General features: G+C 48.2%; 1 protein-coding gene and 1 pseudogene across 1 annotated transcript in view; one reads left to right on the forward strand and one right to left on the reverse strand.

The window, feature by feature from the left end:
- The window catches only part of LOC114862869 (protein unc-45 homolog B-like), a 29,915-nt pseudogene extending 22,404 nt beyond the window's left edge, over positions 1-7,511 (forward strand).
- pip5k1bb (phosphatidylinositol-4-phosphate 5-kinase, type I, beta b) overlaps positions 1-15,601 on the reverse strand; it is a 50,133-nt gene that overhangs the window by 29,858 nt on the left and 4,674 nt on the right. The window contains 7 exon segments of the mRNA XM_029161496.3: positions 7,586-7,756; positions 7,758-7,886; positions 7,972-8,124; positions 9,251-9,368; positions 11,450-11,580; positions 11,960-12,028; positions 12,109-12,189. Of these exon segments, the coding sequence (XP_029017329.1) occupies positions 7,586-7,756; positions 7,758-7,886; positions 7,972-8,124; positions 9,251-9,368; positions 11,450-11,580; positions 11,960-12,028 (771 nt within the window). The 5' untranslated portion in view covers positions 12,109-12,189.

The raw sequence follows: 15,601 nt of genomic DNA on the forward strand, positions 1-15,601 counted from the left end.
GAGGGTGGGTTAACTACAAAGTGCATGAGAAGATTTTAGCAAATGGTGTCGTTGTAGTTGTGGTCATCTCACTCCCTATATAAATATGTGTTCTGAACCAGGCCATGGCCATTGTTCACTTGGTGGGCGTTGATAAGATGTGCAGCATCATGGCTGTTGACAACGAGGAAATTGCACTGGCAGCCTGCAACCTCTTCCAGTGCATCAATGACTCCCTTACTGGTGGAGATTCAAGGGATTATGGGAAAGAAGAGGCCTTGGTTTTGGGTGAGACAGAGTGCTTGTTTGTATGTCCAGTATAAAGTGGATTATGTCTGCACTTACCCTTTCACAGTAAATCACGTAGTGAGTCAGACAAAGAACTGAATACACGTAAATCACAGTTTAATCCTAAAACCTTTATTTAATGCATCCATTTGCAGACGCAGCTAAAGACTTGAAGACAATTCTTCTCTCGCTGCTGGAGTGGTTGCCAATAAGAAGGTGTCTGGCCACGGCAGAGACCAGGCACTGAACCTCTTGACCAAAAATGTACCTCGCAGAGACAAGAAGGAGAAAAACAACAGCCGCACTCTCTTCACTATTGATCATGGTGAGCCAGGCACCGCGTCATGGTCTTCAAGAAGACTTGATGCCCTGTGTACATGTCCCCACACTCTTTAACACAAGCGTTGTGTCCAGGTCTGAAGAAGATCCTCAAGGTGTGCGGTCAGGTTCCCGAACTTCCCGACCAGCTGCCCTTGACAGAGAACACGCAGCTGATTGCCAGTGTGCTCCTCAAACGGTTTATGAGGATCTCACATGTGACCCAGAAAGAAACAACTTTAGGGATGTTTGTGATGAATATATCAAGTATGTCCACAAACACAAAGATAATCCGACTAGAAGTAGTCAGAATTGCCTAAGGGCAGAGCAACAATCATGACCTCTTCTTCCACAGATCCAAAATTGACCCCAACAACTTGGACAAGACCCTCCACGCTATCAACGTAATTTCAGGGCTGCTTCAAGGTCCTTTTGATGTCGGTAACGCCCTGGGTGGCATCAAGGCATCATGGAAATGATGGTGGCGCTGTGTGGCTCCGAGCGCGAGGTGGACCAGATGGTTGCCGTGGAGGCGTTGATCCATTCCTCCACCAAGATAGAGCCGCGCCTCCTTCATCATTACCAACGGCGTGTCGCTGCTCAAGGACATTTACAAGAAGACCAGAAGGAAGATCAAAATACGTGCACTGGTGGTGAGTGTGACTACATTATTTACATCATACCCATATAAAATGTACAACTACACATGTCACATGTCCTGCTCATTTTTACTATGTATATTGGAAAGTTACAATATACAATTTTACAATGATGTGCTGTTCAGGGCCTGTGTAAACTGGGGTCAGCTGGAGGTGATGACTACAGTTTGAGGCAGTTTGCAGAGGGCTCCACAGAGAAGTTGGCCAAGCAGTGCAGAAAGGGAGTGGGCACATTTCTGAAGTTCAGTCTATGGGAACACATTATTCTTTCACTAATGCAAACTATTTATATTACCTAATGACACTGTACCTCTTATACATGCTTGTTTTTGCTGTTCTAGGTGGCTCTGCAATCCCCAGATTGACACCAAGACAAAGAAGTGGGCTGTTGAAGGCCTTGCCTATCTGACTAATGATGCCGATGTGAAAGATGACTTTGTTGAGGATGAGTGCCTCTAAAAGCCAGTTTGAATTGGCCAAGGTATAAAATGATTTATGGAGAGACTCGCGTAGTGTTCTGAGTTACAGTAGAATTTACTTCTTCGTTTGTCTCAGTCCAGGGATAAGACCATCTTATATGCAGTAGCCTGCACTCTGATTAACTGCACCAACTGCTACGATAAGAAGGAGATCATCCCCGAACTGGTACAACTTGCCAAGTTCTCCAAGCAGCATGTGCCCGAGCAACACCCCAAGGTGAACGGTACCAAGAGGGCGACGCAGATGCTAGTGTAGATACAGAAGGAGGAGTTACTTACACGCAAAAACTCTGTTCTCAGGACAAGAAGGACTTCATCGAGAGGCGAGTGAAGCGGCTGCTGAAGGCCGGAGTCACGTCAGCTCTTGCGGTCATGGTCAAAGCGGACAGCTCCATAATGACCGACCAGACCAAGGAAATGCTGGCGAGGTGTGAAAGAAATTGTCCCATCATGAAAACTTGCTGAGGCATTCATGTGTCGACGTCAAACGAGGGAATTCCCCACAGAACGCCTGACTCATCATTATCATGTCGCAACTCCTGTTTGACTCCAGGAATCCAGTTTTGCCATGATTGCCACATAATACAGAGCGTTTCTGTCACTTTACACATTTATAGAAAGACTTTTTGAATGATCACCAAACCTGTTTTCTTTTACCTTTAGGGTTTTCTTGGCACTGTCAGAGGACTCCAAAGATCGGGGTACAATTGTAGCCCAAGGTGGTGGTAAGGTGTGTGACTGCACTTGTGATTTAATGAATAATAATGATGACAAATAATAATACAACACATAATCGAAACTAAATGTGCACGTGCTCAAAGCTATAAATAAACAGTTTATTAATAACTGCTCCCGACATGTTCTATGTTGCCTATCTGGTTCCGCTCTGTCGTTGTCTTGGCACCAGGCACTGATTCCACTGGCTCTGGAAGGCACGGATGTTGGGAAGGTGAAGGCGAGCCACGCACTCGCCAAAATCGCAGCAGCTTCCAGCCCAGAAATCGCATTTCCTGGTGAAAGGGTGAGCCGTGAAACAATGGCTGCTTTGTTTACTGTTTACTGTATTAACTTTCTATTGCCCGTCTGTCTGTGTGATGGGTTCGGGATTGCTCTAATGCTAATGCTGTTATCCTGTCAGCAGAATTTAAAGTATATCCTTGTTGATTTACAGATGTACGAGGTGATTCGTCCTTTAGTCAACCTCTTCACCCGGACAGAGACGGAATACAGAACAATGAAGCTCTGAGAGGCCTCACCAACCTGGCTGGTTTCAATGAAAAACTAAGGTGAGGTATTTCCCTTCTTGTGTGATACTACAGTTACTGTTCATAGAAGGTAATCAAGAATCTACTCTGTTTTTAATTTTTTCTGCCTTTCAGAGTAAAGATTGTTAAAGAGAACGCGCTGCCCGATATTGAAAATTACATGTTTGAAGAGCACGACCAGATCAGACAGGCTGCTACTGAATGCATGTGCAACCTTGTGACGTGTAAAGAGGTGAGAAGTGACAATTAGTTCAAATCCTCGCGTGATAACAGAAAAAGCCATGAGAAAAGTGCACGAGTGCAAAGCAAAACGTAAATTCATGTGTTGAAGGTCCAAGACCGTTACCTGGAGGACGGCAACGACAGGTTGAAGCTGCTGGTTCTGCTGTGCGGCGAGGACGACGACAAACTCCAGATCGCTGCCGGTGGAGCTCTGGCCATGATCACTGCGGCCCAGAAGAAGCTCTGCACCAAACTGACCCAAGTGGTGCGTACGCCGGCACCCACTAGCGTTTCTGCGCTCCCAATTGCGTTACTGTGTCATTCATGGTCAGCGTCTCCTCACAGACTCCCCAGTGGCTGGAGATCCTGCGAGGCTGTGGCTCCTGCCCCCCCCCCCCCCCCCCCCCCCCCGCCTGTGTTTTGGTCCACGGCCCCTCCTGGGGTGACAGGGTTAGCTGCTTACTCATGGAAATGAACAGAGGTTCTGCTTAGAGAGCACTTTGCTGCCGGCTCAGGAGGCGAGGGCAGGAAGCCCCGACAATAACAGGCGGTGCGGCACAGAGCGCGTGGCAGCAGCTGTCTCGCAGTCCTACAGCTACAGTACGCGCACGCGAGTCGGTCGGCTGTGAGACAACGCGTCTGGACGGAGGAGGCGCTGACCTAATAAGAGCGGAGGCCGTTCTGCCGTCGCGGGGTGAAAACAGAAGGGCTCGGGAGCCGACGCCGTCGACAAGGACCCGCCTGAATGTGAGGAGACGCCGGGAAAGCAACAGCTGTTCACTCCATGTTCACCCACATGCAGCGCTAAACCACACACTAGTCCGAGCATTGGCTTTATTTATAAGATGAGCTTCTTTTATAAAGCCACATTAGATCTACAATGTTAGACACAGTGGCTCCTCTGAAGAAGAAGACAGTGAATCAGAGGAGGTTAGCTCCGTGGTATAACTCAGACATCCGCAGTCTAAAGCAAAGGACTAGACAACTAGAAAGACAGTGGCGTTCCAACAAAATAAATGTAAACTGCATTGCATGGAAGGACAGTCTAATGAAATATAAAAAAGCACTTTGTGCTGCTAGAAAAACATATTATTCCTCCCTAATTGAGGAAAACAAAAACAACCCCAGGTTTCTTTTCAGCACTGTAGCCAGGCTGACAAGAGTCATAGCTTGTATTGAGTCTACTATCCCCTTAAATCTCATCAGCAATGACTTTATGAACTACTTTACTAATAAAATTATCATCATTAGAAAAAACATTCAGCAGCGACTTCTTCCAAATGACAGAAAGCACTGTCTAGATCCATCAACTTTAAATTTATTAAATCCTCTGTCTTACCTAGACAGCTTCTCCCCCATAACTCATATGGAGTTAACCTCAATAATTAACTCTTCCAAGTCGTCAACTTGTCTTTTAGATCCAATCCCAACCAGATTACTCAAAGAAGCTCTACCTTTAATCAGCTCATCCATATTAAATCAAATCAACCAATCTTTACAACTAGGCTATGTACCACAGGCTTTTAAGGTGGCTGTGGTCAAACCTCTATTGAAAAACCAACCCTTGACCCTGGACAACTAGCCAACTATAGGCCCATTTCAAAATTTACCCTTTATTTCCAAGATTCTGGAAAAAATCGTGGCTAAACCAATATCTGACCACCTTAGTGGGAATAACCTGTATGAAGATTTTCAGTCAGGATTTAGAAAACATCATAGCACAGAAACAGCTCTGGTTAGAGTCACTAATGATCTTCTATTAGCTTCGGACAATGGTCTAGTTTTCTGTCCTTGTCCTGTTAGATCTTAGTTGCTGCATTTTGATACAATTTGCTCATCACATTCTAATTACAGACACTAGAACATAGAATCGGGATTAATGGAACAGCATTGGGATGGTTTAAATCCTATTTGTTGAACAGATTCCAGTTTGTTCATGTAATGATAAATTCTCCACACGCACAAGGATTAGCTATGGAGTTCCACAGGGTTCTGTGCTGGGTCCAATTCTGTTTAGCTTATTACATGTTCCTCTAGGTGAGATTATTAGAAGCATTCTATTAATTTCATTTTTACGCAGATGATACTCAGCTATACATGTCCTTGGAACCAAATGAAACAGATCAACTAGTCAAAATTCAGGGTTGTTTTTAAAAGTCATCAAATCCTGGATGTCCCAAAACTTCCTTCAACTAAACTCAGATAAAACCGAGATTCTTATTGTTGGGCCTAAAAATCTGAGAGAGACACTATTAAGTCAGATAGCCACCCTGGATGGCATAACATTAGCTTCAGATTCTACTGTGAGGAACCTTGGTGTCATGTTTGACCAGGATCTCTCTTTTACATCATACATTAAACAACTCTCCAGAACCGCCTACTTCCACCTTAGAAATATAGTTAAAATCAGAAGCATCCTCTCTCAGAGCGATGCAGCAGAAACTGATCCATGCATTTGTTACCTCTAGGCTGGACTACTGTAACTCCTTACTCATAGGATGTCCCTAACAGCTCCTTTAAAAGCCTACAGCTCATTCAAAATGCTGCAGCCAGAGTTCTGACAGGACTTAGAAAGAGAGATCACATTTCTCCTACATTAGCTTCTCTGCACTGGCTGCCGTATAAATGTAGGATAGAATTTAAAATTTCTCTACTCCCATACAAAGTACTCAATGATAAAGCTCCTTCTTATCTTAAAGACCTTATAGTTCCTTATGCTCCCAGCAGAACACTTCGTTCTCAGAGCGCTGGGCTACTTACGGTTCCTAGAGTGTTTAAATGTAGAACAGGGGGGCAGAGCTTTTAGCTACCAAGCTCCTCTCCTCTGGAACCAGCTCCCTCTTCAGGTTCGAGAAGCTGACACACTCTCCACCTTTAAGATTAGGCTTAAAACCTTCCTTTTTGATAAAGCTTATAGTTAGAGATGGTTCAGGTCACTGGCAATTATTGTTAGTCACAGGAACCATCTCTTAGTTAAGCTGCAATAGACATAGTCTGCTGGGGGACTTAATTTATACACTGAGCTCCTCTGTTTCCTTCTACCTCCTCTGTCCCATAACCTCCCATCATTGTCCCATGTTTAACTAACCTTGTCTCTTTCTGTCCAGTAGTTGTGCTTCTCTCCTCTCCCCCCCCCCCCACCCCCACTCTTTCTCCCTCTCTGTCCTCACCCACAGGTATCATTGGACTCAAAGTTTGGTGTCTGTGATGGGCAGCTGCGGATCCAACCATCCTGCCTGCATCCAGTCCCTGGTCCTACCATCCTGCCTGTGCTCTGTTGTTGCTTGTTGTTGCTTGTTGCTGTTGCTCTGCTTTTCTATCTCTCTATCCTCTCACCCCAACCGGTCGAGGCAGATGGCCGCCCACATCCAGTCTGGTTCTGCTGGAGGTTTCTTCCTCGTTAGAGAGGGAGTTTTTCCTCTCCACTGTTGCTGTCAAATTAAATGCTTGCTGTATGTGGGATTTGTTGGGTTTAGTTGTGTGAGGTTTTAAACCTTACTTTGTAAAGTGCCTTGAAATAACTTTGTTGTGATTTGGCGCTATATAAATAAAATTGAATTGAATTGAATTGAATCTGTTCTCACTCACCCAACACTGGGTTATTGTTTTACTGTACATGAGAGCACCTTTACCCTCTTAGTGTCACATAATTAATGCGGTTCCTGTATGTCAGCTATGATGTTATGATTTAAACAAGAAACTAAGTTCTTTGTATTATCCTCTGCTTATGAGGGGAAACAGACAAACATCTCAGACATCCACCTTTCCTGTTCTGTTCCGTTTTGCCTGGAGGCTTGTTTCTTGCCTGCACTTGTGGCTGAGAAAACACACAGGCAGAAGCTGAAACCACGAACAACAAGCCTCGCTTCACGGAGACAGACAAAAGCCCATTTAGAATCAGAGAGCGGAGATTAATTTTAGTCCTCTGCCCGTTTAGCGATCATCTGTAGCTACATTGTAAAATCACCGGAGCTCAGATCACACCACCCTCCTCCAGTCAAGTCACGGCGCTGGGACTGTCTGGACCGAGGCCAGAGTCGCTCTCACGCTACCAGGATCATGTCCTAATCACACTCCGTGTTTGGAGCGCTGTCACGTAATGAGACACAGCGGCGCACACGAGGTCACACTTTCAAACAAGCTTTCGAAAACAATAACGCATATTTCAGACGTACTGTTCTTCCAGTTACAACACGGAGACACCAGACACCAGTTCACGCTACCTGCGCTCTGACCTGAAGCGTTCCCATGATGAAACTATCCCGATTGGATTTCCTGGTTTGATGCGCAGCCGGGTTTAGAGGAACACCGACATTCCTCTTGTGTTATGACTTCACTTCATACGGAACCGCCGCACACGTCCAGCACCACTTACCCGACAGTCTCTCTGCAGAGTCTTCATGAGGTTGTTGTACGTTTCCGCGTCAAAGTAAAGCCCTTCCTCGTGCATGTCCTGGAAGTCCAGGTCCTTGTACGTGGGACAGGACTTTTCCCGCTCCTTCCGGGACGCCCGCCTCTTGTACGTGGACCCCTTCAGGTCGTATTTTGTAGTGCATTTTGACGGAGCGAGGCAGCACATTGTTCATCACCACCAGTCGGATGTTGATGCCCCCCGACTGGATGCAGTACAAGCCGTAAAACTTGGGCAGTAACGTGCGTGGGTTCTGGTTCAAGTTCTGTGGATTTAAAGACGGTAATACAGTGAACAGGGTCCACAGAGACAAACGCGCTTAAACAGCACAGTGATGGTGAATGTCGCACCATATAGTATCCAGGTAGAAGTCTCTGGAGGAACTTGGCCTCTTTGTGCTGGACGGTTTTGATGATGAACTCATCGTCGCTGGTTAGGTAGAACAAAGACCCGCTGGCGCCTGGGTTGGTCAGCTCGATCAGAGGCTCGTTGACCAGGGAGTACTGGGGGAGGAATCACAGAGCAACAGTCAAGCCTTAGCTGCAAACGCAGAACAATGAAAAGCCTTGCAAATGTTTCGCTAACGTCTTACATCTCAAATATATTCAGTATTTAGTGCAGGGAGAAGGAAACTGTAGTCAATCAATATCCTTGGGCTGTTTGCAGAAGGATCTGTCACAAATTAGGTTTCATTCAAATATTAGTATTTGCTCAAGGGGCCTTTTGCAAACGGCTGCCACCAGCTGGGAGATCAATATAAAATATCATCGCCTCATTTTCCTAGGGGGCTGTTGGGAACCACAAAACCAGTTCCAGACCAACGGGACATAAAAGCACAAAAACGTCCACACTGTTCAGGCCACGACAACGTGTGAGGGAGAACCTGCACGTGCAGCAGCGTTAGATGTTAATTAGTGCGTTATGAGAGCAGCGTGTGCTGAGGAGAGGAACACTGGAGGCATCAGGAGACTCTACCCGTCCACCGGTCATGCCCGCGGTGCCAGCATCCACGCAGACGCCACAGCACATGCGCGTGTCCTCGCTTTTAATTAGACTCTGCCGCGCGGCCTCCGAAGGCATTCATTCGCCGCCACCTCAAGGACATCAATCACGGGCATTACCCCCCCCCCCCACACACACACACACACACCGCCTAAAAGGTGCGGTGCTGCTCACGTCTCCGGAGCCCTTTGTCTTTCACTTATGCACAAAACAAATCTGGCGTGAGTTTCTCAAAGGCTCGAAGCCAGACGGAAACTGGGAGAGCAGCATCATAATGTGATAAAGCCCAAACGAGATTACGCTGGATGTAATTTTGTTTCAAGCTAGGAGCAAACGTGTAGGACAGGGATTAATGTGGCAACGAGGTACACTGTGGTGAATGGAAAATTAAATTAACAAGACACTGCGGCATGTAGAGCACATAAATAAACTGTTCAAGGGGGTGTTTGAATGCGGTGGGAGACATCCAGGGCTTAAAGCAGAGCACAGCTCCTACAAGCGTCACCAACGGGAACCAGGCTGCTGCTGAATCACATTCAAAACACCGCCGCTGACTAATTATACCTTTATTAATATTACATATTGCAGCATTGCTGCTCATACTTGAAGTACTGACGTCACGCTTACCAGATAGTCGTCTGGTTTGATGCCAAACAGATCCCTGAAGTAGCGGAAGGCCAGCGGGGCGTAGGTCTTGAAGCGGAAGTCGGGGTAGTGATGTGCTGGGGTCAAGTTGCTTCCCTCGCTGCGATGGGTGGACAAGAGCATCCATACAATAGACAGAGACCACAATCAATAAGTTATCACTTCCATGGGTATTGTCTTGGTATTGTACTGGTCTCAAACAGGAGGCACCAAGTCCCTAAGCTTAGAATATAGGCTACTGATGAACCCGAGAGCTCCAGCAGAACCTCGGTAAACACCTCTACAGCACGAGAAGCACAGATTCACCAGCATTGTAGGAACAACTGGCCTGTATAGAGTTCTTCGCCCGGAGCCTGAAGATGGCTCTGATTACCGGTTCCAAACAACACCACACAACACATGAGCCCTGACTCCGTGGGGGGGGACAAAGAGAATAAGAAACAACAAACCAACATGACAAACGGACAGCGTACTCTCAGTAACCTACATGTTTGGTAGTCTTGGCTGGACCACGAGTCATTGTCAGACCAAAGCCTGAACCTGTTTTGTAACTGACCTAACCTGAACACCGTGACATCTGATAAGTCCGGAGTAAGTCAGCTGTTGAGACTTTAATCAAATAAAGTCTCACTGGAATCAGATCTGATCCTTATTCTGGCAGAAGTAGGTTGAAGCAGGTCTTTGTTTTCCAGATTGTCTGAATATTTGGGTAATATTCTTAGGGCTTAGATGGTTTTTAGGTAAAGAGGCCACTGTGCTGTTGTTCTGTGCCAGTGCTAATTTCAGTAATGGGATACATGCAAGAGTCAGGCTTCCATGTGTAACACTATACTTGTAATTATTGTACAATGAAGAGGACAGTTATCTGTCACCAATGACCTACAGCCCATAATAGTCATGCCACAGAAACCTTTGAACAACAGGCAGGGCCTGGAAGCATTTCCTACAGGTACGTGTGTCTGCCAGAGGAAAGTCAGGCTGGAGACACACGCACCAAGGAACAATAGAACTCCAGCGCCATCGAACACTCGACTGACAGCACGAACGGCGGACGAGACAACAGCAAGAGAAGCAGGAGAGTGGTAATAAAAGCATCCGAGAGCCGTCGCCATCACTCGGCCGCGCTCTCCTATTTTAACCCTCAGTGCGTCAGAAGGCTTTTCATTGGCTGCACACTGGGGATTAGGAAATAAAACACACTTCAGCTTATTGATAATCGCAGGTGACTGTCTCAACAAGCTGCCGAGCGTTCATCACTGCAGGGCAAACAGCGAAACCAGGGCCGGTGTTTGTCTGTTGCCGAGGAACGGGGCGGCGAAAGCAGCTTTACATAAACCACGCTCCGTTTGCATATGCCAGCGCAGCATCTCCAACGTAAGGCAGAGTATTGTACTGTCAAAATAAAAGTCAGGCTGTCATCCTTGCACCGGGCGACACACGCCAGACTCATCTCACTTTTATAAATAAATAAATCCTTTTATAAATAAATCTTGGCATGGTGATCGACACATAAACCAATCCTTTTAGAATGGAACATTTTAATTGAGTTAAATTGACCAAAGTGTATTATCCACAATTAGATTCCTTCCATGCACCGATTCATTATAAGAATAGATCCAGGATTAGTTGAGGGATCTACTCCGCGTCGTAAACAGACAACAACTGCACTCAGCTTTCGTCCGCATCACGCGTTCACGTCCTTTCTGGCTCCGCTCTGCTTTGTATGAACCCTTTCTTTTTCGCCGATGACGCAACCACAGTGCGAGACGACGGCGCGTCCGCGAGCTGACGTGTGGTTCTGCATCTTGGCAGCGAGAGGCACACGGAGAGCTGATTTATTGAAATCCACAGGAATAGTTCTTCCCTTTGGCGGATAAATCATGCTGAGGGCAGTTTGTGGTAGCAGCGTAATGTCTTTGGTCTACATTTCCAGCGCTGGCACGCACCCCTGACCAGGATTAATAATAGATTTAAATGGTTTTTAACACGAGACCCAGACATGTCATATTTGGGCAGACAGACGAGGAAACGTTGGGAGACTTGCAGAGTCAGGAGACTGCAGCAGCCAGACCACAGTCCGTTCCCACCTCCATATAATCCGCTTTAAGGAAGCAGATGTACCGTAGATTCCTCTCGTAGACCAATAGAGGAGCCGGCGTGTTAATACTGACACACACCCACCTGGGTAGAAAGACGCTCTCCACCACGTAGAAGTCTTGCATAAGCACGTCTCTGTCAGGCTTGGAGGTCAGGTTGCCCACTGTGTAGCCAATGCCCAGCTGAATGGCCCCCTTCAGGGCCGACGATGTGGTCTGGACAGAGAGGGCGGAGAAGGGCGCCGCGTTAGGCTGAGCTGTCACCGTTACTGCACTCACCAGACGAAAGCAGGCAGCAGGCCGAGCGGATCCAGAAACCGAAAAACCTAAGAACGCGCAGGCTGCGTGTAACAAACACGGCGCAAAACAACGACAAAAAGACCTTTGAGCAGCTGTGAGTCCCAGCGTGAACACTGGCCGCCACTGTGGCAAACCCGGCGACGGGGACGTCTTAACGAGGTGACGTGGAAAGTTAAAAAGGACCAGACCTTGAACGATGCCTGGCAGCGAGGCTGCACTAACGACGTCCCTCTGCCTCATGGCTCCTTATGGATTGTGTAGGATAAACAAAAGCAAATATGGAAATGTACTTTACCTTCTTGTAGGTTTTCTCTCTGCTGGTGCTCCAGGGCCCCGCCATCCCGTTCTCTGTAGTAGTTGACATCTGCAAAGAAGCAGCGGAGGAGATAATTGCAACGCTAATTACAGATGCTATAATCACACGCATTGATATTAATGGCATACCTCGCTTGAAGTGTGGCCGAACCAGCAATCAGGGTAGCATCTCGTGATTGTCAGGTTGAATAATCATGGGGAGGTTTGGATCTGTCAGAGAGAGCACAAAGAGTTACTGTGGCCCAAACGGTCCTTCACCAACTGCAGTACTGTTTCTGTGTGTGTTATGAGCATGAGCCCATTGTATTCTCCATTGATCTCCTTTAATCTGGCCTCATACTGCAGAGGCAGTGGAGTGGATTTATAAACTTCACCCAGCAGGAGATTTGTGCCTTTACGGTCACTCCTGATTGGTGTAATAACCATCAAATCCCCCCCCTTATTACACAAAGTGTCCGGCGCTTTTACGGGCACCGGCCTCGTGACGGATAAATCACACCTCATAAACGCGCGTGTGAATGAGCCCGGCTGGCAGCACCGTCGAACCCTCGGCACCGGCCACTCACTTCCTCACACGTTCCATATGAATGATGGCGTACCCCCCCCCCCCCTCCTCCTCCTCCTTCTCCTCCTCCGCCGCCCCGTCCCCAGTTGTTTATCTTAATTCCCTCGTTCCCGAGGGGGCGAGTGACATAAGTCTGTGACGCGGTGACGTAACTTGGAGTCCGCGGGGGGGGGGGGGGGGCGAGCGAGGAGCAGGAGGCTTGGAGAGAGAGAGGCTGGCGAGGCTGCAGCCGGCGCACCACCTGCATACAAATGCAGCCGCGGGGCCTCAGAGGCGCGCGTGTTGCACAATGTCTTTCTGCCTTATCAGCGCTTGCAGAGCCATGTGCTCCGGTCACCTGCTCTGTGAACAGCGAGCGCCCCCCCCGCCCCGCCAGCCTGCAGCACCTTTCAGGGCATAAATCATCCCCAGCTGCGATAGTTTAGGGACCTGTCCCACCACCGTGCCGCATTTTGTTCTGACTGTCAATACAATAATGAATCTGACTGCGTCCATGTTTAAAAATACCCCCCCCCCCCCAGAATCTCACCTTCAGAAGAATGCTGCTTTAAATGTCTGAATATGTGCGTAAGGTGGCAAACGCTGAGCTCCTATCTGCAGACTGGACTCTTATCTGGATCCAAAGCTCTTCTGTTGCTATAAACACGGAGGCAACAGCGATACGGATCCAAGCAGAAACACATCCCAGCTGCAGCTATTGTCTGGCTCTGTCCACCGTCTCGCCCATGTTCAATATCCTGTTTTTTTTTTTTGTTTTTTTTTTCTTTTTTATGACTGAACCAACGATTCCGCACAACACTGACAAGTAGAGATGCAACAGAGCTCAAAAAGCAGAATCGCGCTATTGTTCACGAGGCGCGGGTCCTGAGCCAACACACGGCGACTGTGCGACCGGCCGCGTGCTGTGAACCGGAGGAATGTTAATAAGTCTCCTCTGCTCAGACCCGAGTGTCAGTTCAAAAAGCCACTGCTCTGACCTCGCTCTCTCTCTCTCTCTCCCTCTCGCTCGCTCCACTTCTCTCATCCGCTCTCACCTCTCACCTCTCACACACCGTTTCCAGAACAGTCGGCGAGAGGCCCGCAGCCGCGGCGAACAACAGCGAGTCTGTGGCAGAACAAAGAGCCGCAGACGGATGGACGGACAAACGGCAGGCGAAGATCAAAGGACCAGTGCTCCCAATTAGCCGCGTCTTGCCTCCGTCATACAGCAAACACGGGACAGACTGACATACGGAGGAGAAAAGACGTGCAACACGAATGGTAAACAACATAAAAACACAATGCTAATTGATAACAAACTGACACAACTGATGAATAAAATCAAAACTCGAGGTTGGGTTTTGAACCAACAACTCATCTGAGCTCTAACTGTGACCGGGTCTTTTCATAACCCAGACTGGGCCAACGCTGCATTTTCTAACTCCCCACCCGTGAAGCCCTTTGTGAGCGCTGTTCCTGAAGACCCTGTATAAATAAACGCTTGCTTACCTGCTGTCTTCACAAATAACCCTCTCCCTGCTTCTCCGCACGCCCTTGTGCAGGACTCCACCGCCCTTCACACGCGCACACTCCGGAGCTAATCAAACACCGGCCCTCGTGCCAAACGCCCTCCCTGTTTTCAGGCGTTGCACAGAGGGTGCCAGTCAGTCCGTGCCGAAGTCGAATAGCCCGTCTGCAGCCGAGCGGTCTTGGCAAAGGAAGTATGTTGCTGAGAGCAGACGTGTGGCCGTCTGGTATGACAGAAATGCAGATCCAGTGCATCTGACCTGTCAGAAACCTCCCTCACAGTTACTAGTAGGTAAAACTATGATGACAGGCCATGCTGTTCCCCTGTTCTGCCTCTTCAGTCCACATAATAAAGAACCAATAGCCGAGCAGCCGCGCAGACGGCTGAGGACGAGGCAGCGGGCTTTTTACGACCTTCCCAATCCCCCGACTGCGAGACGGACGCTAAGCACAGATATGTGGATTTGGGCGGATACAATCAACAAGATGCGTGGCGAGTCAGCTTAGCTGGGCCTGCAGGGGATCCACTTCATTAACTTAACTGCTCTGATCCTTGACTACAGCTTACGGAAACTCCTCCCAGGCGCGGCCTAATGAAGAAAACGCCTTTCAGCCTGTCGACGGTGACCTGTGATGGGAGGAAGGACTTCAAGTGAAGTGCGGCCTCGTGGCTGCACTGCGTACGCCGCCCAGGGCGGCCCGAAGTCATTAACTTTCTGATGACTTGTGTAAACACTTGTTCGCTGTTTGATGTGTCAGTGCCATTGCATAATCGGCTTAGTGACTGTAAAAAAGGTTCCTTCTGTGAAGTGTTCAGTAATTAACCATGTAGCTGGGAAACAATCACGCAATGTGTGATGATGAGGCTCGCAACTGGGCCGTAACACACCATAAAGACAACACACAGTATTCAGCTGAGCACTTATGGCTCTTTCAGGAAAGCTAGGAGGAACAGACTGTGTGTTTAGCATATCGGGCCACCAGCCTGTACGGTGCCCGGACGGGGCCTGCTGCCAGCAACTTCAAACAGACCACGTCAGCAGAAATACGCAAGGAGGCACAATGCATACATAAAACAAACAAACATGTAGGCTCGGTAGCCCAGTAAACACGACCTTGACACACAAACGCGTCCTCTACTACATCAGGTAGAACACATCCTGCTCCAGATTTGCCCATATCCTCCAGAGGTGTGTTTGTTTTCCTCATCTCTACGGGGGGTGGGGGGTGGGTGTCGCACTCGCATCTGTGTGCAGCCTGTACCAAGGGCTGCATGGCTGGCAGGGAAGTGTTTCTGTGTGTGATGATGATGATGATGATGATGATGATGATGATGATGATGATGATGATGATGATGATGATGATGTTTGCAGCTAGGGACAGTTGGACTGACAGCAACCCCCCTACTGTACGTCAGCAGTGCGTATGTGTGTGCAGCGTGCGTCGCCTGCCTCCAAGCACCGCGTTTCGCAGGCCACACTGCATGTTAAGATGCTATCTGACCTTTGACGAATGAACAGAAACAATCCAGGCGAGGTGGGAGGCGAAGAG

This window comes from Betta splendens, chromosome 9, assembly GCF_900634795.4.
Source record: "Betta splendens chromosome 9, fBetSpl5.4, whole genome shotgun sequence".
Classification (NCBI taxonomy): Eukaryota; Metazoa; Chordata; class Actinopteri; order Anabantiformes; family Osphronemidae; genus Betta; species Betta splendens.